Here is a 22509-nt window from a genome sequence, read left to right as displayed (position 1 = left end):
ACTTTTGCTCGGTGGTGTCCGACTCTGTAATTCCACGGACTGTATGTAGTTTGCTAGGCCCTTTTGTTCACGGGATTCTCAAGGTGAAGAGTACTGGAGGCTATCCTTTCCCCAATCCCGGCGCCAGAAGGAGACAAAGAAACGAACGGTAGGGGCTTAATGTAGTTTTTCTTGGGAAAGCGTGTGGGTTGTGAAAACTCAGAACTCTGTTCTCAGCCTGAAGCGCCACCTAGGGGTTTTTACCAGCATAGCATTGGCTTTATACTTTAAGAAGCTGTCATTAAAACAAACAAATCGTGGAAAAAGAGATTTTTCTTTTTTCCAAAAATTGCACCGTGATAAAGCTGAGCTTTAGCCGGTGCGGGTGTGTTGCATAGGCGTTAGCAGTACTGTCCTCACTAAACGCTCATCGGACAGTAGCGCAACCCCAAGAAAAGGATGGTTGGCGCAGCCTTCGAGTGAGGCGCGAGTAGCAGGCGCCAACACTGAGTAGGCTTGTGGCGACTAATTCACCAGTGCCGCCGCAGCCGCCCGGCAGCCGGTGAACCTCCGCTGATCACGGCTTCCGAAGCTCGCCACCAAAACTTCGTTTTCGGAGGCTCGGAAGGTCGCAAAGAGGCCGTTCAGTGGTACCCAGAAGGCCACGCGCCGGCCGCGAGCTGATTTGCATACGCGCGCCCTTACGGGGCGGGGCCTTGGTTGGGAGCTCCCGCCCTCCTGGGCTGGCGCTCGGAGCCGGTTCTCGGCGTCTGTGTTTGAGTAGCGTCTCGCCGAAGACTCTCTCGTGTTAGCTCTGTAAACCGCCCTTTCGGACAATAGCGGCCCTCTTCCTGATACCCACGTTCACCCTCGGGTCGGCGCTCGCTTGGGCTCCCAGGCTGTGTCTGAGCCAGAGATGCGGGGGCGTGCCTGCAGCCGGCGGGTGAGGGCGCCAAGCCCCGCATGGGCCGCTGACGAGAGCCTGCTGTTTATCGTTGCAGGTGGTTCTCCTGGGCATGGACATCCTGTCCGCGCTGGTCACCCGGCTGCAGGATCGGTTCAAGGCGCAGATCGGTACAGGTGAGCTCTCTCCTCCTCCCATCTCGGCCTTCACTGGGTCTTCCCAAACCCTGCACTTGGCTGTACCCACCCCATAGCCAGCCCTCGTTCAGCCCCCCACCTTTTCTTTCTAGCCCCCCTCTCCCCGGCTCGCCCCCACCTCCTCCTGCATGTGTAGATGCTGCACCGCTGCCCTTGCTCCCCTCGTGGGCACACCTGGATCTGCCACCTCCGCGCTCCTGCTGGCATCCCCCTGGCCCCCTTTCCATACCTTTCTGCTGTCTTTTTCTATCTTCCTGTTCTAGTACTAGCTATTACTTTTATTTTTTATGCCAATTAGCCATCATGCTGTGGTGCCAACCAAACCCTGTGTGCCTCTGACCCTTGTCTTGGAGAGGCATTGCCTTTTCTCTTTCAGAGTCTTACAGATCCGACGCAGCTGTATTTTTAAACAGTTTATTGTTACTATGACCGTTTTCACTTTGGTTGTCAGTGTCATTTCAAGTGTGGTAAATGATCACTTTTATTTTGAAGGGAAAATAGTGTCAGAATAATTAAATAAAAATAACATCAGGTTTCAAAGGTTAAGAGACGATTTTATTCCCAACCTCTGGGCATTCATAATAACAAAACAAGCCCTAACCCTTTCCTTTTAGCATTTCTCTTACAACAGGTACACATATATTTGTGCATTTCTGTTAACTTTCTGGTCAATGTGCATGTTTAGATAAAGCCATGAGCTCTTTCCACTCTGCCATAAACTGTGTATCTGCAAATAAAAATCCCTCTTTCTTTCATTAATTTGATTACATAATACCAAATTAGATGAACTGTTCAGGATTATTTTCTGTAAAAGAAATTTCTAATAGACTTTTAGAAGAAGCAAAGTGAGTTGACCTCTGACATCCAAGTGCCCTTAGAACAGCAGCGATAGCCCACCCAAGCTGTGGGGAGGAAGGGGAGGCAGAGAGCTGCATTCTGTCTGATGAGCATGCAGAGATGTTATGTAAAATGAAAAGCAGACTGAGCCTTAAGTGTCTGTTCTTCCACCCCCGAGCAGATGCACTGGGGCCTCTCTCTCTTATCTGGATTTCCTTTTGTGTTGACTCTTTCCTGCCTAGGTCTTCCATCGACATCCATTTTAATAACATTGTAGCAGCTTAAAAACACATTGGGAACTTCCCAGAGGAAGGTGGCATGAGGAAGAAGACAAATAGTGTGCCCATGCAAAGATTTTTGCAAATTCTCATAGTAGCTCCCATGAATTTGAGCAGGAGGAGATTTATAGGGGTTGGTGCTTGATGTGCATCATAGAGCGATGTGCATCATTTAGGTCAGGATTTTGAGATATCTTGTTAATTGAAATACCCACAGTTGGTGACTTCGGGCCACCAGAGTAGGTTTTCATTTGATCAAGTTGCATTTTAATTTCCAGTGCTGCCGAGTTTAATAGACAGACTGGGAGATGCTAAAGACTCTGTGAGGGAGCAAGACCAGGCCCTGCTGCTGAAGATCATGGATCAGGCTGCTAATCCCCAGGTGAGACTGGGGTGTTCCTGCAAAGTGTGCATGGGTTTCAGAGAAAAAATATTTATGGTATTTCATCTGGCCCCACTTTTCCCCCATAGGATATTTACAGAGGGTGTACCTTTGAATAAATTAGTGAACTTAACATGGGTATGGAGTGCTTGGTTTAATTTCTTAGACTCAAGCTCATTTAAGTAATTGACTCTTTGTGTCTCTGAAAAGATGCAGCTGTGATGTCAGGGCCATCAGCAGCCTGGCTGCAGCCCTGGCCCATGCCTGCTGGTGAGCTGGGCTGCTGGGACCGACAGCCAGGGATACAGCTCTGTCTTACCTGTCCAGCTGACCATTGTTGGGGGGTGGGGCAGGGTGAGACGGGTTTAGGAGAAACTTTCCCAGGGAAGGTAAAACCTAGACTAGTCTGGGAAGCAGAGCAGGTTAGAGGATGGGGTGGGCACAGCTCTTCAGGCCAAGAGAGCAGTGTGAGTAGGTGACCTTTGGTAAGTCACCCAGCCTCTTCTGCTTCATTTTCCTCACCCAGTAACTGAGGACAGTCCCACCTCTTTTTCAGGGTTGTCCGGAAAATTAAATGCAATTACATAAAGGAATGTGTTTTGAAAGGTTTTAGCTTGGTATAGAAACCTATGTTACCATTTTCCAAAAAGCTCCCCAGAGGGCTAGCGGAGGCGGGGAGGGATATGGCACCTGTTGTGAGGTCCCTGCCCTGGGGGTCCCTGGCTTGGATGGGCTGCAGCAGCCTCCTCCTCTTTTCTCCCCACCTTACCTCTGCCGTCTGTAGTACGTGTGGGACCGGATGCTTGGCGGCTTCAAGCACAAGAACTTTCGCACCCGGGAAGGCACGTGTCTCTGTCTCGTGGCCACCCTCAACAGGTAAGTCTGGGTGGGGCCTGAGGGCTTCCTTGGCCAAGCTTTTGTATTTGTAACTTTTAACTTTGAAATCATCATATATTTATAGGAAGATGTAGAGAAGTGTCCTGGGAGGTGCCTCGCACCCACCCGCTGTCTTGCAAGTCTGTAGTGCAGGGTCCAGACCAGGAAGTCAGTATTGATATGAGCTTGTTCAGGTTCCTCCAGTGACACACGTGTGTTCTGTGTGTGCCCAACTCTGTCACAAGTGCACCTCCAGATAACTCGCTGCCACGTTCACGGGCAGACCTGTGCCTCACCCCAGGCACTCTCACATTGCTGTTCTAGCCAGTCCCCAACCTCTGCCAGCCAGTCACCTGTTCTCCAGCTCTGAGATTTTATTAAGAATGTTATATGAATGAAATCACACAGAATGTGACCCTTTGAGATCAACTTTGTTTGTTTTCCTCACAGCATAATTCCCTTGAGATTGCATATGTGCTGTGGCCAAACATTTCATTGCTTTTTATTGCCAAGTAGAATTCCCTGATATAGATGTATCATAATATATTTAACCATTCACCTGTTGAATACTTCCAGTTTTGGGTTATTATAAATAAAACTGTTACAGATACATGTACCAGTTTCTGCCTGAACAGAAGTTATCATTTATTTTGGGTCAGTGTCCGAGAGTACAATTGCTGGGTCATTTATCAAGTTTGTTTTTAGTTTTTAAGAGAAACTCTTAGCTATTTTCTATAGTTATCTGTACTGTTATACATTCCCACTATCAGTGGGTGAATGATTTAGTCTCTTTAGAAACTAGCGTTGAATGTTATCACTGTCTTTAATTTTAACCATTTTGATATGCAAGTAGTCTATGTCATTGTGGTTTTGCTTCCTTAATGGCTGTTGATGTTTTAAAATTAAAAATTACAGGTCACCTTTCCTGATTATGAGAGTATTACTGTATATGTCACAGAAAATCTGCATGAAGAAGAAAGTGATCATTGTCTATAATTCTGCTCCCTTCAGATAATCACTGTTAACACGTAGCATTTTGTTCCAGACTTTAGAGTTTTATTATTTTTTAAAAAACAAAATGGATAGTGTAATGTTTACATTACTTGGTAGATTTTTTTCCCCTTAATGTGCTAGATTTTTCAGGGTCATTAATTATGGCATATGTCTGAAGCTTTTAAATAATGTTTCTAGCCATTGATAACAGTTGTTTCGCTTATTTATCCTAAGGGAGTAATCCGAGGGTAGTCAAAGAGAATTGTATTGAGAGAGCATGTCTGTGACTGCGCTTATGGTGGTGAACAGTTGCGAGTAGCTTAGTTATTCTCCAACAGGGCAGTGTCCTCTCAGGGGTTCATTGCAGCGTTTTCATCAGGCGGTTGTTACCTGAACATCTGTTGTAGCGGAGAACTGCACACGCTGCAGGGAGAGGGTGAGGGTTAGCGGAGGGGTCCAGGGACCTGCCTGGTAACACAGTGAGTCAGGCAGAGTAGGAACCATCATGGGACAAATAGTGATGCCAGCACGGTGGAACCCCTGCTGAGCCAGGCCTGGGCTTCGACTTGGAGGGATGCCAAATGCAGAGGGAGACTTGTGAGATGCACTCGCAGTCTTGGACTGTGTGCAGAGGGCTTTTGGGTGTGTGTTTATTTTGGAAGCACGTAAGGCAGGATAAGGAGTGAGCCTTGGTGAGAGATAGTGGTGGGGGTAGGGGAGGTGGCCTTCTGTCTTCTGTTTCACCACCAGTAAAGCATTCCTTTTGTTTTCAGCTCTGGAGCTCATACGTTAACACTAAGCAAGATTGTGCCACATATATGCAACCTACTAGGAGATCCCAACAGCCAGGTGAGTGTATTTAGCAAGAAAGGAAAATCGTTGGTTTCACAGAGTGAAGGTGCATTTTGATGATGTGTGGGTGGGACTTTATTCATCTCTTAGAGCTCTAGGTATTGTTTGCAATTGTTGGGTTAGTGCCCAGTAGTGCCCAGTAGTGCCCAATATCTGGTGTCTTGGGTAGACCTGGGAGCCACTCTGCTCTTCTCTCCAGGTCGGGATGGGTCCCCCATTAGCCTGTAAAGTGACATCATCCAGACCAGCCTCCAAGAGAAGGACACTGTGGTCACCATCTGTGTAGCCAGAGAGGTGGGCATGGGGGAGGGAGCAGTGACCCCCTCCCAGAGAGGGAGAGGTGGGCTGTACAGGGCCTGGGGGCACTTCTTGGAGGTGATGGAAAGGTGCCACGTTTCGCTTTGGGTGGTGGCCACACTGGTGCCCCATTGATGTTTTCTGTAAATTAAAGCAAAAACTGAAAAACAACAGAGCATCACTTCCCTAGCGTCAGGGCAGGTGGGGGTGGCATTGGTGAGCAGTGAGCCCAGCTCAGAAGCCCCATTCCTCTCTAGGTCTCTCCTAGTGTCATCAGGGGCCCTGGCTGTCACCTTAGCTCACACAGCCGCCTAGATAAAGGGGCTTAACATGGGACAGTGCCTTACAGAAGTGTACACTTTGGCCCTTGAACAACATGGGTTCAGAGCACACAGGTCCCCCTTCAGGCGGAGGTTCATAGGATACACTGCTATACTCCATGGACCCTGGTAATCTGGATCCAAGGAGGCTGAACCACGCGTGTGTGGAGGGTTGGCGCCCTGACCCCTGCCTTGTCCAGGGGTTGACTGTACGCTGGGAACAGCGTCTCAGATTCAGCCTTGACTGGCAGCAACTGAATTGCACTCCATGGACAAGTCTGCATTCCTCTCACTTCCCCCAGCTCAGCTCCGAGGGCCCGAGGTCTGAACACTTTCTGCCCTCTCCTCCTCCATGTCTCTGCCCTTCATCCCAGTTGCATTCCTGCCTCCTTTTTGGGGCTCTGCTGTGCTGCCCATTCCTGCTCGATGCTGGGCTATGCTGGTCTCTCTTGCCTGCACCTACTTTCTTCTTTCTATTCATCCTCTACCCAACCTTTATTGAGAACACTTGACATTGGAAATGTGATTTTCAGATATTTTTATTTTTCGAATCATGCTTTATTGTGCAACATCAATTTAAAAATAACAGAATCAACTTTTTAAAAAGATTCTAACTTACCACATGAACTGTTTTGCCTTTGTGCCCCCTTGATGTCTTGTCTCCAATTTGTTTTCTGTGGGAAGAATAATTTATGCAGGTCATACTCTGAGGCTGTGACTGCTTGCTGCATGGTGTCCTGTCTTTCTTAGAGCAGGCATGCCAGCCAGGCTCGCTGAGGCGCTTTGTTCCTCACTCGCGTGCTCACCTGGTGGCTCAGATGGTAAAGGGGGAAGGAAATGGCAGCCCACTCCAGTATTCTTGCCTAGAGAATCCTGTGGACAGAGGAGCCTGGTGGACCGCTGTCCATAGGGTCGCACAGAGTCGGACACCACTGAAGCAACTTAGCATGCATGCATGCATTGGAGACAGAAATGGCAACCCATTCAGTATTCTTGCCTGGAGAATCCCAGGGACAGAGGAGCCTGGTGGGCTGCCGTCTATGGGGTCGCATAGAGTCGGATATGACTGAAGTGACTTGGCAGCAGCAGCAGCAGATGGTAAAGAATCTGCCACAATGTGGAAGACCTGGGTTCAGTCCATGGGTTGGGAAGATCCCCTGGAGGAGGGCATGGCAGTCCACTCCAGTATTCTTGCCTGGAGAAGCCCCGTGGACAGAGGAGCCTGGCAGGCTGTAGTCCGTGTTGTCACAAAGAATCAGACACAACTAAGTGACTAAGTGCAGCACAGGTGCTTACTCTGGCCTGAGAGGTGATGTGAGTATTCACGCTGGGCCCGGGAGGCAGAATAGGGGTCAGTGAGGCCAGGTTCAGCGGGCAGTCATCGGCCATCTGGAGTAGACAGCATCTGTAGCCAGAGTTTCCCACACTGAGCATCCGAGGAGCCTGAGTGTTCACATCTACCTGAGGAGGGTTTCTCTGTGCATGAGTGAGTGTGTGCAGACACACAGGCCCGAGGGCTTTATCACCACCCCTGGGGATGCTACCTGCTCCCCTGACGCCAGCCCCCTCAGGCGCCCCTCCTCCTGGGGGTGTCTGTCCATGTGCTTGTGCTCCTGACTTTACTCGCGTTTTCTTGTCCGTCTTTCCTGCTAGTCTCTGAACCATCAAGGTCCGGATTACTCTGTCTTCTCTTTATCACCCCAGGGCTGCCTTAGGACTGAGTGGATTCTCCAGAGCTGTTTGCATGGCTTTTCCCTCTTAGTTGTGGACGTCTCAGGCTTTTGAGAACAGTTGTGTCTTCCTGGTGCTGTCACTGCACTGGGTGCCCAGCATTATGGTCAGCTTCCATCCAGCGCTCAGTCCTTTGGTGCTGGTGGTGGTATGTGTGTGGGTGTGGGTGGGTGTGGGTGTGGGTGGGTGGAGGGCTGTGCTTGGTGGTGGTGGTGGTGTGGGAGTGGGTGTGTGTGTGTGTGGGTGGGGGGGGGGTGTGGGTGGAGGGCTCTGCATGGTCCTGCATGTGGCTCCTCACGTCAGTGGGATTTACCTTTAAGGTGAACCCTGTGGACACTCCTGCCCCAGAGAATGTGAGCCCTTTGATTGTGGTCTCACTGTACAGTGACCCAGCTCCTCAGTGGTCCCCACACACAGGCTCTGTGTGGCTTAGGATGCTTTTGGCTGCTGAAAGTAATTCAATCACGAGAGCAGCGGGGACAATGTATTGTCCCCTGTGAAGGGGGCCTGAAGGAGGGAGGCCGCAGGGCGTGTAGCAGTTGTGTGATGTCCCCGGGCCTGTGCGTGCCTGGTTTTCTGCTGGGCTGCCCACCCCCTGGGCTTTCTTCTCTGCAGCTCTGCTCACAGGCCTGGCACGGGTGTAGTCCAGCTGTGTGTGCATCCGGCCCTCCTGGCAGATGAAAATGTGGTGTTCCTCTGTCCCTATCGTGTTTTCAGCTTTTTTATATTGAAAGGTTCACGTTTAGATAAAGTGAAGAGAGGGTTGTGCTGCACCCCCCATCACGCAGCCTCAGCAGCGGACCACTCAAGGCCAGTTTACTTTCATCGCTTTTGCTCCCCCACCCCATCATTTGGAAGCAGAATGTATTGAATGGATGATTTTGAAGGAAATCTTAGCCATCAGGTGGTTTAGTTCTTGACTCCTCCCCACCTAATCTCAACACCACCGTTGCTTCCTGCCCCTTTAGAATGGCTCGTTCCCTCGTGCCATTAAATGCCCAGTCCACGTGCGCTTTCCCCCCCGGGTCTCCTGTGGTATAGTGTTCCCTGCGTTTCTTTCCCCAAGTGGAGAGACGTTTTCCAGAAGCTTTCCTCAGGTTTCCTGTCGCATCTCATGGTTGAGAGTTGTATCTCGGGGGAGGGACAGAAGCATGGGGTGGCTTTACACTCATGATGTAAACAGCTAAATGTTTCCTTCCTAGCTGAAGTCAGGGTTTCCCCCTTTGGGGTGTGGGTTGCAGAACAGGGCCTATGTCTGTTGCCTAGGAGTACAGGGCAAAGGCAGCCAGCAGTCTTGAGACACTTGCTCAACAGGGCGTTCCTCACCGGGTTGGAGAAGGAAATGGCAACCCACTTTAGTATTCTTGCCTGGAAAATCCCATGAACAGAGGACCCTGGTAGGCTATAGTCCATGGGGTCAAAAAGAGTCGGACACGACTGAGCGACTTCACTTTCACTTTCTGCCAGATAGGGGAAACTCCAGTTCTGCCTGGAAACCTCTGATATACCTTCATTAGCTGCCCAGCTGGCCTCAGGCAGTGAGGTATTGTGTCTGCATGCCCTCACCACCACCCCCCGCCCGCCCTTGCCACCCCCCCCCACCCCCCCACCGTCTGCTGTCTGTTTTCCTGAGGAGTTTGATCTGCTATGAAGGATGGGGTGACTTTGGCCTTGCAGGAGTTTCTGGGGCCCTCCCTTTCCCTGAGGGTGAGGTTTCCCCTTGAGTTTCAGGCTGTGTAGGGAGCCTGTTTCCTGCCACTCACATCTGGGTGTGTGTAATGAGGTGAAGTGACAGGCACGTCCTGGGGCCCTTGTCTTTTGCTACCTGAGTGGTCCGAGCTGTTGGGGTTCCTTTGCAAGGTGCGCCTGCGGGTGGCCACAAGCCAGATTGGGACCTACATCGTTGCATGTAGAGGTGAACACTGCTTTATCCCTTTAGCCTCAATTGACTTGCTTCAGGGACACTTGTCTTCTCAGCTGGGTTACAATACTCTGTAGTGCCACACACAGTCTCTTCTGTGATTCTTGAATTGAGTGTCGTTCAACTGACCCCGTAGCTTTCTGAGCCTGAAGACTAGTTATTTAAAGGCTAAGGTTGTTAGTCTGAAAGATGTAGATAATACCAGCTCCACCAGCCATTGTGTTGAGTGCTTCATAATCAGGACCACAGGGCACAAACAGCTGGCCTGAACTTGAATTTCAGCCTACAGATGTGTGTGTGTCTATACACATGTCTGCAGGGTGATTTTTACTTTTGGAGTTTGGACAGTTTTACATTTGGGAGATGTGTATTTCTGATTTTTCTGCAAAGAGTGAGGATGAGGCAGAGCTGTACTTGCAGCACCCCAGTATGTGTGCCCCCATGGCCATGAGCTGGTGGCATGCTGGCAGCTGCCTGCCTGAGGCCGCATTCCCCTGTCCTCTGCCCTCGGGGTCCCCTCCCGGGGTCCTGGGTCCTCATCCTCCCACCCTGTTCTGCCCATCGTGTTACCTGCCTGGGCCATGTGGCACCCTAGTTTGGTACCTAATAGGCAGTCAGATATTTGTTGAATTGAATCCATTATTTTTTTAACCTCAAAGCAACCTTCCAGTTATGAAGGAGGAAATTGAGATTAAAAGAGTTAAAATATTTTGTCTAAAGTTACATAGTCTCTAAATGGCCAAGTAGGTCCTGAGGGCTACTTTGACTCTGAGGCTAGTAATTTTGTTGATTGATTGATTGAATGAATGAGTGATTCTTTGAATTCTGTAGTGCTTTACAGTTTTCTGAAATTACACACACAATTTCATATAGTAGTCCCATGCTGCTGCTGCTGCTAAGTCGCTTCAGTCGTGTCCGGCTCTCTGCAACCCCATAGATGGCAGCCCACGAGGCTCCCCTATCCCTGGGATTCTCCAGGCAAGAACACTGGAGTGGGTTTGCCATTTCCTTCTCCAGTGCATGAAAGTGAAAAGTGAAAGGGAAGTTGCTCAGTCGTGTCCTACTGTTAGCCACCACATGGACTGCAGCCCACCAGGCTCCTCCATCCATGGGATTTTCCAGGCAAGAGTACTGGAGTGGGTTGCCATTGCCTTCTCGGAGTAGTCCCGTAATAACCCCCTTTTCACCCCTGTATTGCCCCTGCCCCCTTCCCTCTCCTTGCTGGCAACCACTAGTGTGTTTTCTCTGTCCGAATGTTTCTTTTTTGATTTATTCACTAGTTTGTTGTGTTTTTTAGATTCCACATGTAAGTGATATCAGTGTTTGCCTTTCTCTGTCGGACTTATTCCACTTAGAAGGCTAGTCATTTTTCCACTAAATCCCTTAAACTCTTTACAGCCGGACTTGTAAGTAGCAGACAGGATATTGATTGCTCTTTAAAGAGTTTCCCCGGTGTGACCTGCTCTGGCTCTGAGCAGATACCATGATTAGAAAAGTAAGCAGTGGTGATGCACCTGTCATTATTTCAGACAGTGGCATTGACTGCTTTTGTAAGATGTGCATGTCTCAATATGAAAATGTTTCCTGACATCAGAAATTTTTTCCTTTCCAAAATAGTCTGGTAATCTCTGTTATTAAGCTCAGGCTACCATGGCAGAATACCATAGACGGGGAGGCTTGAACAAGTGAAATTTGTTTCTGGCAGTCCTGGATCAGGGTGCCAGCATGGCCGGCTCTGGTGAGGGTTCTCATCCCATTTTGCAGACATAGAGAGCTCTCTTGGTGTCTCTCTTACAAAGACAGCCCTCCTGTCGTATCAGGCCCACTCGTATGACCTCATTTAACCTGAATTCCCTTCTTCATAGGCCCTGTCTCTGTCTGCAGTCACATTGGGCTTCAATAGAGGAATTTTTTCAGGGGCTGGCACTGGTGGTGGTGGGGTGTCACATACACAATTTGGTACATAGCATCAGGTTTTAGGTGAGAAGATAGCAAGAACCTGGAGTTTGCCTATCTATCACAAGGGAAAAAATGTGAGTAAAATTACCTGTCATGCACTACTGTTAATCATAGGGTGACTTGCAGTGTTCAGGAATGTAAATTGTTCGTATTCCTACTTCCTTCCTCTTTCCTTCACTCTCTGTTTCTTTGATTTCATTGCTTGAGACCAAATCTGGAATCATGTTGTTCTCCTGTCTGTACCTGCTCTCCTCCCCCGGGTACCCCCCACAGGCTGGCCTTGAATTCATTGGATTAAAACTTTCTTTTTCTTTCCACCTTTTTACTGGCAAAATTTTAGACCTGTAGAAAAATGGAAAGGGTAGTATAGTGAACAGCCATATTTACCATTTAACGTTCTGTCACATTTGTTTTATAACTCAACACGAATACTTATGCACACATGTACACTCATATACACAAAGAAATACTTTTTATTCTTGAACCATTTGAAAGTATCTAGAACACATGATCTTTTTACTTCTATATAATAACCAGAGATATTTTTATATAATCACATGTTGTTTTCACATGAGAAATTTAACATTGATAAACTATTAAGTTAGTACAAAAGTAATTGCAGTTTTGGGCCATAGATTTTAAATCACTATAACTAGGCTCAAACACACGTTTATTAATCAGAATAGGAACCGTTGGAATCAATATACTTTGCCAACGAGAAGTAAGTTTGTTTATTCCTGTAGCATAAAAATCCATGCTTTGGGATTCGATGAACTCTTGGAAAGCATTTCCTGCCTCCTTCTGGTTTGTAGGTGTTTTCCCTGCAAAAAGTTGTAGAGATGCTTGAAGAGGTTGTAGTTGGTTGGTGAGAGGTCAGGTGAACATGTGGATAAGGCAAAACGTCATAGCCCAGTTTGTTCAACTTTCGAATCTTTGGTTGTGCAGTGTGTGATCAGGCGTGTTGTGGAGAAGAACTGGGCCCATTCTGTTGACCCGTTCTTCTGCAGGCATTGCAGTTTCCGGCGCATTTCCTCCATCCGCTGAGCATACTTCTCGGATGTCATGGTTTCACTGGAATTCTGAAAGCTGTAGTGGATCAGATGGGCAGGAGACCACCAAAGAGTAACCATGACCTTTTTTGGTGCCTGTCTGGCTTTGAGAAGTGCTTTGGAGCTGCCTCTCAGTCCAGCCACAGAGCTGGTCATCGCCAGTTGTTGTATAAAATCCACTTTTAATTGCCTGCCAGGCTCCTCTGTCCATGGAATTCTCTAGGCAAGAATACTGGAGTGGGTTGCCATTTTCTTCTCCAGGGGTTTAATTGCACATCACAATTCAATTGAGAAATGGTTTGTTGTCATATAGAATAAGAGAAGACAACAATTCAAAACAAGTTTTTTTGTTCTTTTTTTTTTCGGTTAGCTCATGAGGCACCCACTTATCGAGCTTTTCCACCTTTCCAATTTGCTTCAAATGCTGAATGATCAGAATTAGCAATGTTGAGTTCTTTGGCAACTTCTCCTGTAGTTGTAAGAGGATCAGCTTCGATGATTACTCTCAGTTAGTTGTTGTCAACTTCCAATGGCCGGCCGCTGCACTCCTCATCTGCAAGGCTCTTGTCTTCTTTGCAGAACTTTTTGAACCACCACTGCACTGTATGTTCATTAGCAGTTCCTGGGCTAAATGTGATGTTGATGTTGTAAGTTGTCTGCACTGTTTTACAACCCATTTTGAACTCAAATAAAAAATCACTCAAATTTACTTTTCGTGTAACATCATTTATATAGTCTAAAATAAACAATATGTAATAAGTTATTAGCAATAAAACAAAGTGAGAAATGTGCATTAAAATGATGTATAGCACAACCACATTTATTTAAGAATGTATTCCAATATCAAATGGCAAAGTTTAACAATCCAAAATCCCAGTTACTTTTGCACCAGCCTAATGTTTGGTATATATACAGTCCATATTCAAATTCCCCCATTTTCCGTTTTTTTTTTTTTTTTTTAGTAAAGTTCATTCTGTCTCTGGAGCCTTATTTATCCGGACCTTTCCCCCCGTCTGTGTTTGGCCAGACTGCTGAAGCTTATGCCGCGCTGCTCTGTCTTCATGCCTCCGCACTGGCTGGTTACCTGTTTGGAGCCTGTCTCATCCCATTTCTTCCTCCTGAAATGCTGTTTCTAAGCACATTTTAAGTGGTTCCTTCCTCTTCCATAAACTGTTTCTTGGTATCCTCTGGTGTGCTCAGTCCCCTCTACTGTGTGAGCTCTCTGTACTCTTTTGTATAACATTTATTACATCCTGTCCTGTATTAAATGTAGAATTTATGGACTTTTTTCCCATCTACCTTTTAGAACTTTGCACTTCTTGAATTCAGGTGCTGTGTAACCTTTACCACACTTTTCTGTTGCTAAGTATTTGTTTAATTGGCCTACATCCAGAATGCTACATGGTTTTTTTTTTCTTTTTTTTTTTTTAGAATAATTCACTTATTTGTAGTGTTTTCCACTTTGGTCTGAAATTTCTAGTTTCCAGACATCATCTTAAAGGATGAAAAGAACTAAGGGGTATAGACTTTAACATGGACACAGGGTTGGGATCTGAATTTTTTTCCATACTCTCTGGAGTTGTGCCCACAGAGTCAGAGCTGTCAAAGCACGGCTTTGTCTCATCCCACGTCTCTAAGGGGTTGTGCTCAGAGTCACGTCGGTGAGTGGGTGATGAACTTGGGGTGTTGGATAGCCTGTTGTGTCCGCAGCAGGAAGCACTGGGGAATGACACAGAGCAGCTGTAAGATCTCTTCTTTTATATCTAGGTTCGAGATGCAGCAATAAACAGCTTAGTGGAAATTTACAGACATGTAGGAGAACGTGTGAGGGCAGATCTCAGTAAGAAAGGATTGCCACAGTCCCGGTGAGTTCAGACATTTTCCTTCTCTTGCTCTTTCCCTCTTCTTTCTCAGTTAACATCTTGGTTTGCACTGCTTATTTTGTTACGGGGTAATTTTTTTTGAAAGACTATATGGTGAGAAGATTGGTGGATGGCGATCTTGTCCAGATCGTGTCTCAGGGGTCCCCTTTCATTCCACTTGCTCAAAAGTAAGACTTTTCTCACCCAGACATCTGACCTGATCCCATGCCACAGACTGTTTTTAGAAGCATATTTAAAAGTGATTGGCGTTGAAAGATTTTGCATTCTCTGGGTTCATGTGGTTCTACACTTCGTATGTACATGGAACCTGGTATCTTGGGGCCTTGGAATGTATTTGTTTGAATGAAGCCTTTCCCAGATAAATCTGGATAGAAATATATCAGTGATAATTCTGGACATCTTTGAGATGTTAGCCTTCTGGCTAGTAATGCCAGTTTCAACATCCAAGTCTCCAGTGCAAGGAGATTATTGTCTTACCATATCGAGAGTCCCCTTGAGTCCACAGGTGTTTCTGTTGTCAGACTTTTAAAAATAATGAAAAATCAGTTATCTATGATCTTTAACTATGATGTAGAAATTTTATACCAAATGAATTTTAAACCTTTTGACTGTCTAATTGGGAGAAAGTAATATGAAAACCCTGGGAAGTTAGGCCTGGATGGGACTCACCAAGTGATTTATCTGGACCTGTCATTGTGCTCAGGGGGACAGCTGAGGCCCAGTGACAGGAAGTGACTGGAGACATGACCCAGCTAGAAAGTCAGGGCTCAAGCTGATATTTTGTGCTCCATTTTCTCTATCCATTCCACAGATGAGCTTGCAGAGTATTGGGCATCTCCATCTGGGGCAGAATATTGAGATACACAGGAGCCACCTGTCGTGACGTCCCTCAGTTGGGTGTGATGGAAGTGGGTGACTGACCCTGCAGTCAGGGTGCCAGTGGCACTTGAGCGGGGACATCCTTCCTTGTTGAGTGTCACATCTGACCCCAGTGTTGCTTTCATCATGGTCCCTGGGCCTTTGTTTGTTTGTTTTTTTTAAAGCACTACAGAACAGTAGAAGGTGCTGGGGATACTCTGTACTAGCAGACAGCGTGATCCATGACCCCTGGGGTAGGAGTCAGCAGTTAGTGTGGTGGACACCAGCCATTTACACTGAAGCCTTGCAGTGGACAGGGTCAACAGACAAGAATAGAACTACTTTTCATGTTTTTTACATGAAGGTAATCTGTGAGAACAGGGGTTTTTATGAACCTCCACCTTGTAGCCTCTGAATATATAGTGAGAACACTTGGGAGGGAGAAGAACTACAAAGTACTGACCAGGCTCTTAGGGAAAACTGGAGACTGCAGGGAAGCAGGGGCTAGTTAGTGATGATGTCACCATCATTGCTGGAGAAACGGGTCTCTGGCCGTGAGAGCCTCTCCTGCCCAAGGCCTGGTGTCGCCATGCTGAGTGCCTCATGGTGAGCCTAGGCCATGGCCGGCCTGTCTTGCCCATGGGATTCCTGGGTCATGTTCAGTGGTTGCTACAGCAGCTGACAGCTGGGCACGTGACATGGTGAAACTGAGGTCTGGCGAGGTGGGCACAGAGGGCGAGTCACATTGCAGACCGAGGCGTCCTTACATAGGCCTGCATGTGGGGTCGGCCTGGGCTCTGCCTGGACACCAAAATGTGGGGCTGCCCATTATGTCCACAGAGGGGTCGGGAGTCTGGCCCGGGTGTGACTGCCCACCTGCCTTCCTGTTGGGATGCTGGCATTGTGGAGCCTTTGGCAGTGCTGGGTGAACAGCCCCACAAACCCTGGCCCTCAGATTTAATGAGCTTGCCTAGTGCCAGCATTCCATGCATCTTGTCCCGGCTTGTGGCTGGGAATTGAGCATGTCTTGTGTGACTCCACCAGGAGAAACTCCAGGAATCTTGAATCTAGTTTCCTGTGGTCCTCACCCCTTTGCTGATTTTCCTTTCTGTCCTTTTATATTGTAATAATCACAGCTGTCAGTGTGACTCTGTGCCGCGGCCCTGAGTCCTCCCAGTGACTCGTGAAACCTGGACTGGTGTTAGGGACCCCACAGAGTGAGTTAGGTAAGGTCCTGGAGCTGGGGCTAGAGCCTTCTCTTGCAGACTCCCAGTCTTGGTTTTTTCCCCACTGTCAACTCTACTCCCTTAAACAAAGAAAAAAAAAGATTAAAAAGAAGTAACAGAAGAGTTAGTGCCTCGGTGGTTAGGAATGAGAGTTTCCACTGTCTCATGTTAGCTGAAATCCTTCCTCAAATTCTGGACCAAAAGGAGAGGGTAAGCCTAAGGAAGTGACCCACAGCTTTATAACCATTGTCATAAAGCTGGCAGACACAGTGCTTGAAGAACTAGGCTGTTAGTTCTTTATAAAACTTGACTGGAAGAATCGGAAACTTCATTTATCTTTATATTTATTACAAGACAGTTACATAAAACCTTGCACTATGAGGGTCAGAAGCTCTGACTGTCACCTCAATTTTGATGGGGAGGAGTCCAGATAGAATAGGTCATAGAAAGAATCTCCTTCCATCATTTGGAAAGCACAGCCGCTGCTCTGTGTGGCTCCAAGTGGCCGACTAGAATACTTTGAGTATCCTAGACTTCTTTTACATCATTATAGGGTTTTTGTTGTTGTTACATGAGCATAGAAGAGTCTTTAGCTTGGCAAGATTCCATAGCACTAACAAAATATTGTGGAATTTGCTTAATGTTTTCTAAAACTTGTCTTTAGTCCTGGAATAAAAAATGTTGTCCTCTAGCAGCTGTCCTTGGCAGTCCAGTGGTTAAGAATCAACGTGTCCATTTCAAGGGACACAATTTTGATACCTGGTTGGGGAACTAGGATCCCACATGCCGTGCAATGCAGCAGAAAAAAAGAAAATGTTATCTTCTCATGAGTTTGTTCATTGAGTGAGTACTGTATTTGAGAAGAAGATTAGTTATGTCTCTAGGAAATAAAATACATGATGAAAAAGGATGCCTTTCTCATGTCAGGTAACTGATGTAGTAAGAGTGATCTGATTTAGGCAGCAGTTTTCTTTGCCCATTTCACAAAGGAGAGAGAGTTGCGTATTCTTCAGCTTCACTTTGAAGGAGCTGGAATCATCCTTTGGGGCCATGTGTTCAATTCTTATTTGAGTATGTCATCTGTTGGCTAAAGTCACTTTCATCCAGAGGAGAGAGAGGAGATATTCAGCCCAATCTCTATCTTGGAAGGTGTCCCCTGTGTGGGGTCTCAGCACAGCTGAGCTGTGAACGTCAGTCAACATAGTGTTTGGACATTTTGTATTGTTTTACACGTATTGTTTTCACAATCCACATGCATGATGTGTTCAGAAACCGAGTCCTACACGGTTCACTTCTCACTGTCCATTTTAAGAGGCTGTATCGCAGTAGGATATTTGTGAGATGTCTCTGGATCTAAGGAAAATGTCGGTAGGTTCCTGTCACTGACTCTCCAAGGCTTCCCTTCACAGACAGATGCTGTCTGCCCACGTGGACACTCACTGTCACCCCACTGTATATGCCAGAAAATATTTCTATTCCATATGGTATGATTTAGTTTATGAGGCTTTGGTAAAATGATTGCTGGTGTGAAATTTCTTCTGGAACCATCATTTGGGAACCAAGCTCCTGAAACAGCAGCTGCTTTAAATCTGATGATAGTTTTAAGTTCTGCTGCTGCTGCTGCTAAGTCGCTTCAGTCGTGTCCGACTCTGTGCGACCCCATAGACGGCAGCCCACCAGGCTCCTCTGTCCCTGGGATTCTCCAGGCAAGAACACTGGAGTGGGTTGCCATTTCCTTCTCCAATGCGTGAACGTGAAAAGTGAAAGTGAAATCGCTCAGTCGTGCCCGCCTCTTAGTGACCCCCTTGACTGCAGCCTACCAGGCTCCTCCGTCCATGGGATTTTCCAGGCAAGAGTACTGGAGTGGGTTGCCATTCTAGATAGAGCTAAAACATGTCGTTGGATGCATTTTAACTCTTTGGTGAACTTTCTTTGTGAGCCTGCAGTTTTGAATATTACTCTCATAGTACTTGTTTATAAAAACCTTGCAGACATTCACTAGACATTATTATCTAATGATTGTAAAGGGGAGAATTGAAGCTTTCTTATTTTTGGTTTTAATTTGCTTGCTAAAACTTTGGCGTTAAAAGGGAGGGCCCAGGGCAAAAGCAGATGAGAAATGTGCTCTGTAACACCCCTCTCGTTTCTTTTTTTAAAAGGTTCGTTTTTTGGCTGCATGGGGTCTCTGTTGCTGCTTGAAGCCCTTCTCTAGTTGTGGGGGATGGGGCTGCTCTCTAGTCGCAGCGCTCAGGCTGCTTCTTGTGGTGGTTTCTCTTGTTGGGAAGTGTGAGCTCCAGAACATGGGCTCAGTGGCTGTGGCTCACAGGCTTTGCTGGCTCTGCAGCACGTGGGGTCTTCCCGGACCAGGGATCAAACCCGTGTTCCTTGCATTTGCAGGCGGATTCTTAAGCCCTGGAGCACGAGTGAAGTCCACCCCTGTCATTTCTAAATTTTATTTTCTGTAAGTCATTCATACAGAGAGGGTTGACTAGATTTACAAGATACATTGAGAAAAAGGCAGTTTCTTATCTCTTCTGCCACTTTTCCTCAGAGGAAAACCCTTCAGCCGTTTTTACTGGCTCTCTTGTGTCTGTTGCTTTGTCTCTAAGTGCTGTGCGTGTACTGCTATTTCTCAGTTTTTGTCACTCTTAAGAATTTCACTTCACATTATGAAGGGTGGATTTCAGTTCTGTCCTCCTACCCTCCCTCAGGTATACTTACCCTCTCTGCCTCCACCAAAGCTAGTCCTGTCTGCGTTTTGATTGGGACACTGTTGGCTTTCTGCCGTCACTGTGCGTGCCGTTCACAGCTCATTGTTTATATCTGGTGAACCGTGATGACTTTGCCTCCCCCCTTCCCACCTCCACCCTGTGGGTTCCCGGGGTTCGTCTGACTTTCACCAGTGTAGTTGTCTATTTGCATCTCCTGCGCTTGGCTGTCTACATACTGCCAGGTCAGGTGCGTCTCCTTGGGTCTGCCTTCCCGTCCACACCAGCCACCTCTTCTGCCTTTTGCTTTATCATCCTCCTGGGGCTGCACACACCTTTCTCGGCAGGTGCGCCTACTGATTCTTGGAGACATCGTCTTTCTTGGTTTTCTCCCTCACCAGTAACTTTCTGAGGAAAGACGTGGAGAAGAATAGTTTTTTGAGTCTGAGAATATGTTTATTCTCTCTTGATACTGATAGTTTGTCAGGGTCTAGAAATCTAGGTTAGAAGTCCTTTTTTTCATCCAAAATGTGGACGCTAATGTGCCTCCCTCCCCTCATTGAGTCCCAGCTTTCAGTGTTTCTAGTGAGAAGTCCATAGTCATTCTGATTTTCTGGTCATGTGTGGTCACTTGCTTCTCTTTGTTCTCCTTGTTGATCTGAAACTTGAGAGTAGACCTTATGTGAGACTAGTTTCTTATGCATTTGGAGGGCCTTTCACAGCGGAACCTCATGTCATCTAGTTCTGGGCAGGTTTCCTTGTAATGACCTCTTGGACTAGTTGATCCTCCGGTCCTCTTGTTTTTCTCTCCCATTTATAACTTCTTAGCTTTGCCCTGTGAGTAATGCTGCTGTGAAATTGGGTGTGTAAATACCTGTTCCATTCCCTGCCTTCAGTTCTTTGGGTATATAGTCTAGAAGCTGGAGCAAGTGGTAATTCTTTGTGTAAGTTTTTTGAGGAACTGCTGTTCTGTTCTGTAGCTATTGCACCTGTTTGGGTTTCTGTCAGCAGCGTACATCCTTGCCAGAAATTGTTGTTTTCTGTCTCATTTTGATAAATAGCCATTCTAATGGGTTTCTCATTGTGGTTTTGATCCTCACAGAATTTTTGTTGGAACTTTGTTGAAAATGAACTGACCATTAATGTAAAGATTTCTTTCTGTTCGCTTACATTCCGTTGATCTATATGCCCGTCGTACTAGTAGTACATTGTCTTGATTCATGCAACTTCGTAGTAAATTTTGAAGTCAAAGTTTGTTCTTTCTAAGATTGTTTTGGCAATTTTGGGTGCCTTGCATGTCCTTGTGAATTTTAGCTGTATTTGTCAATTTCTGCCTGAAAAGGGCACCTGGGATTTTGGTAAGAAATGAATCTGTAATGAGTTCGGGCAATATTACCGTCTTAATAACATTGTCTTCCAATCCATGAACATGGAATGTCTTTCCATTTTTAGAAGTGTTTAATTACTTTAAATGATTGCTCAGTAGTGTCCAGAGGACATGACTTGCACTTCTTTTGTTAAATTTATTCCTTGTGTTTTCTCTTGGGTGCTATTCTAAGTAGAATTTCTTTTCTTATTTTCAATTTCAGATGGTTCATCATAAATATATATAGATTATATATATATTTTTTTATACTGATCTTGAATCCTGCAACCTTGCTGAACTCACTGGTTCTAGTGGTTTTACTGTGGACTTCTTGGGATGTTATAATACAAGACATGTCAACTGCCAGTAGAGAGAGCTTGTACCTCTTAACCCCCAACTACATATTATCCCTCATCCTTACCTCTTCCCACTGGTAGCTGCTAGTTTGTTTTCTGTATCTGTGAGTCTGGTTTTTTGTTTGTTTTGTTCACTAGTTTTATTTTTATTCCACACATAAGTGATAGCATATTGTGTTTGTCTTTTTCTGACTGGCTTATTTCGTTTGGTATGTTGTACTTTCATTTTCATTCATCTCAAAGTATTATCTAAGTTCCCTTTTATTTTCATCTGACCTGTTTGTTTTTAGGGCTGTTCTATTAAATTCCAACATTATTTCTATTTGTTATTCGTTTCTACTTTTATCCTGTTATAATCATAAATCATAATTCCTGTGTTCCATGGTTTTAGTTCTTTGAAATTTATTGGAGCTTGTTTTATGGCCCAGTATGTGGTCTGTCCTAGAGAATGTTCCAGGTGCACTTGATAAGAATCTGTATTCTCTTGTTATTGAAACTTGCAATATCGTAGTCATCTCTTAATACTGATGACTTACTTACTTCTCTCTTCAATTCTGTCACTTTTTGTGTTATATATTTGGAGGCTCTGTTCTTGAAAGTGAAAGTTGCTCAGTCATGTCCAACTGTTTGCAACCCTATGGGCTGTACAGTCCATGGAATTCTCTAGGCCAGAATACTGGAGTGGGTAGCATTCCCTTCTCCAGGGAATCTTCGCAACTCAGGGATTGAACCCAGGTCTCCCACATTGCAGGCATATTCTTAACCAGCAGAGCCATGAGGGAAGCCTTGAATACTGGAGTGGGTAGCCTATCCCTTATCCAGCGGATCTTCCTGACCCAGGAATCGAACCAGGGTCTCGACCTTTTTGTATCATATATTTGGGGGCTCTGTTCTTAGATGCCTATAATTATGTCTTTCTGATAAATTGATCCTTCTGTCAATGTAAAATGTCCTTCTTTGTCCCTGATAGCACTTTTTGTCTTGAAGTCTATACTGTCTGATATTAGTATAGCCACCCTAGGTCTCTTTCGAACACTTTTTTCCATGGATTATCTTTTTATATCCTTTTGCTTTCAGCCCTTTTGTCTTTGTGACTGAAATGAAATCTCTTGTAGACAGCATACAGTTGGGTCTTGATTGTTTATTGAGCCTGAAAATCTTTGTCATTTAATTGAAGTATTTAATTCCATTTGTATTTAATGTACTACTGATAAGGTAGACTTTATTTCTGCTATCTTATGTTGCTCTCTGTGTTTTATATGCCGTGACTTTTTAATTTCTCTGTTCTTTCCAGTGCTGCCTTATTTTGTAATAAGCAGATACTTTCTAGTGTGCCAGTTTAATTTTCCTGCTATTTTTAAATGAAATTACTAGTGTTTGTTCTGGGAATTTCAGTTTACATTCTTAAATTATAGCAGTCTAATTTGAATTATTATTATTAATTTTAGAATTAAAAACTTTACTCCTACATAGCTCTGTTTTCTTCTCCTCTGTTGCTGTTCTTTTTATGCATATTACATCTTTGTACATTATAAGC

At 45.8% G+C, this 22509-nt stretch overlaps 1 protein-coding gene and 1 non-coding gene across 4 annotated transcripts in view; one reads left to right on the top strand and one right to left on the bottom strand.

The window, feature by feature from the left end:
- The window catches only part of CLASP1 (cytoplasmic linker associated protein 1), a 274154-nt gene that overhangs the window by 93621 nt on the left and 158024 nt on the right, over positions 1 to 22509 (top strand). For all 3 annotated transcript variants that reach the window (XM_052658970.1, XM_052658975.1, XM_052658963.1), the window contains exons 3-7: positions 981 to 1059; positions 2474 to 2577; positions 3362 to 3453; positions 5220 to 5295; positions 14343 to 14440. In XM_052658970.1, the coding sequence (XP_052514930.1) occupies positions 981 to 1059; positions 2474 to 2577; positions 3362 to 3453; positions 5220 to 5295; positions 14343 to 14440 (449 nt within the window). The remainder of the gene's footprint in view (positions 1 to 980; positions 1060 to 2473; positions 2578 to 3361; positions 3454 to 5219; positions 5296 to 14342; positions 14441 to 22509) is intronic.
- LOC128044077 (U4atac minor spliceosomal RNA) lies at positions 318 to 443 on the bottom strand. Its single transcript, XR_008199055.1, has one exon. It is a non-coding gene; the product is annotated as a U4atac minor spliceosomal RNA (small nuclear RNA).

The sequence above is a fragment of the Budorcas taxicolor genome, chromosome 2, assembly GCF_023091745.1.
Source record: "Budorcas taxicolor isolate Tak-1 chromosome 2, Takin1.1, whole genome shotgun sequence".
NCBI classification, from domain to species: domain Eukaryota; kingdom Metazoa; phylum Chordata; class Mammalia; order Artiodactyla; family Bovidae; genus Budorcas; species Budorcas taxicolor.
The sequence above is the reverse complement of the archived record's forward strand: the minus strand, read 5'-3'. Positions and strand labels throughout refer to the sequence as shown.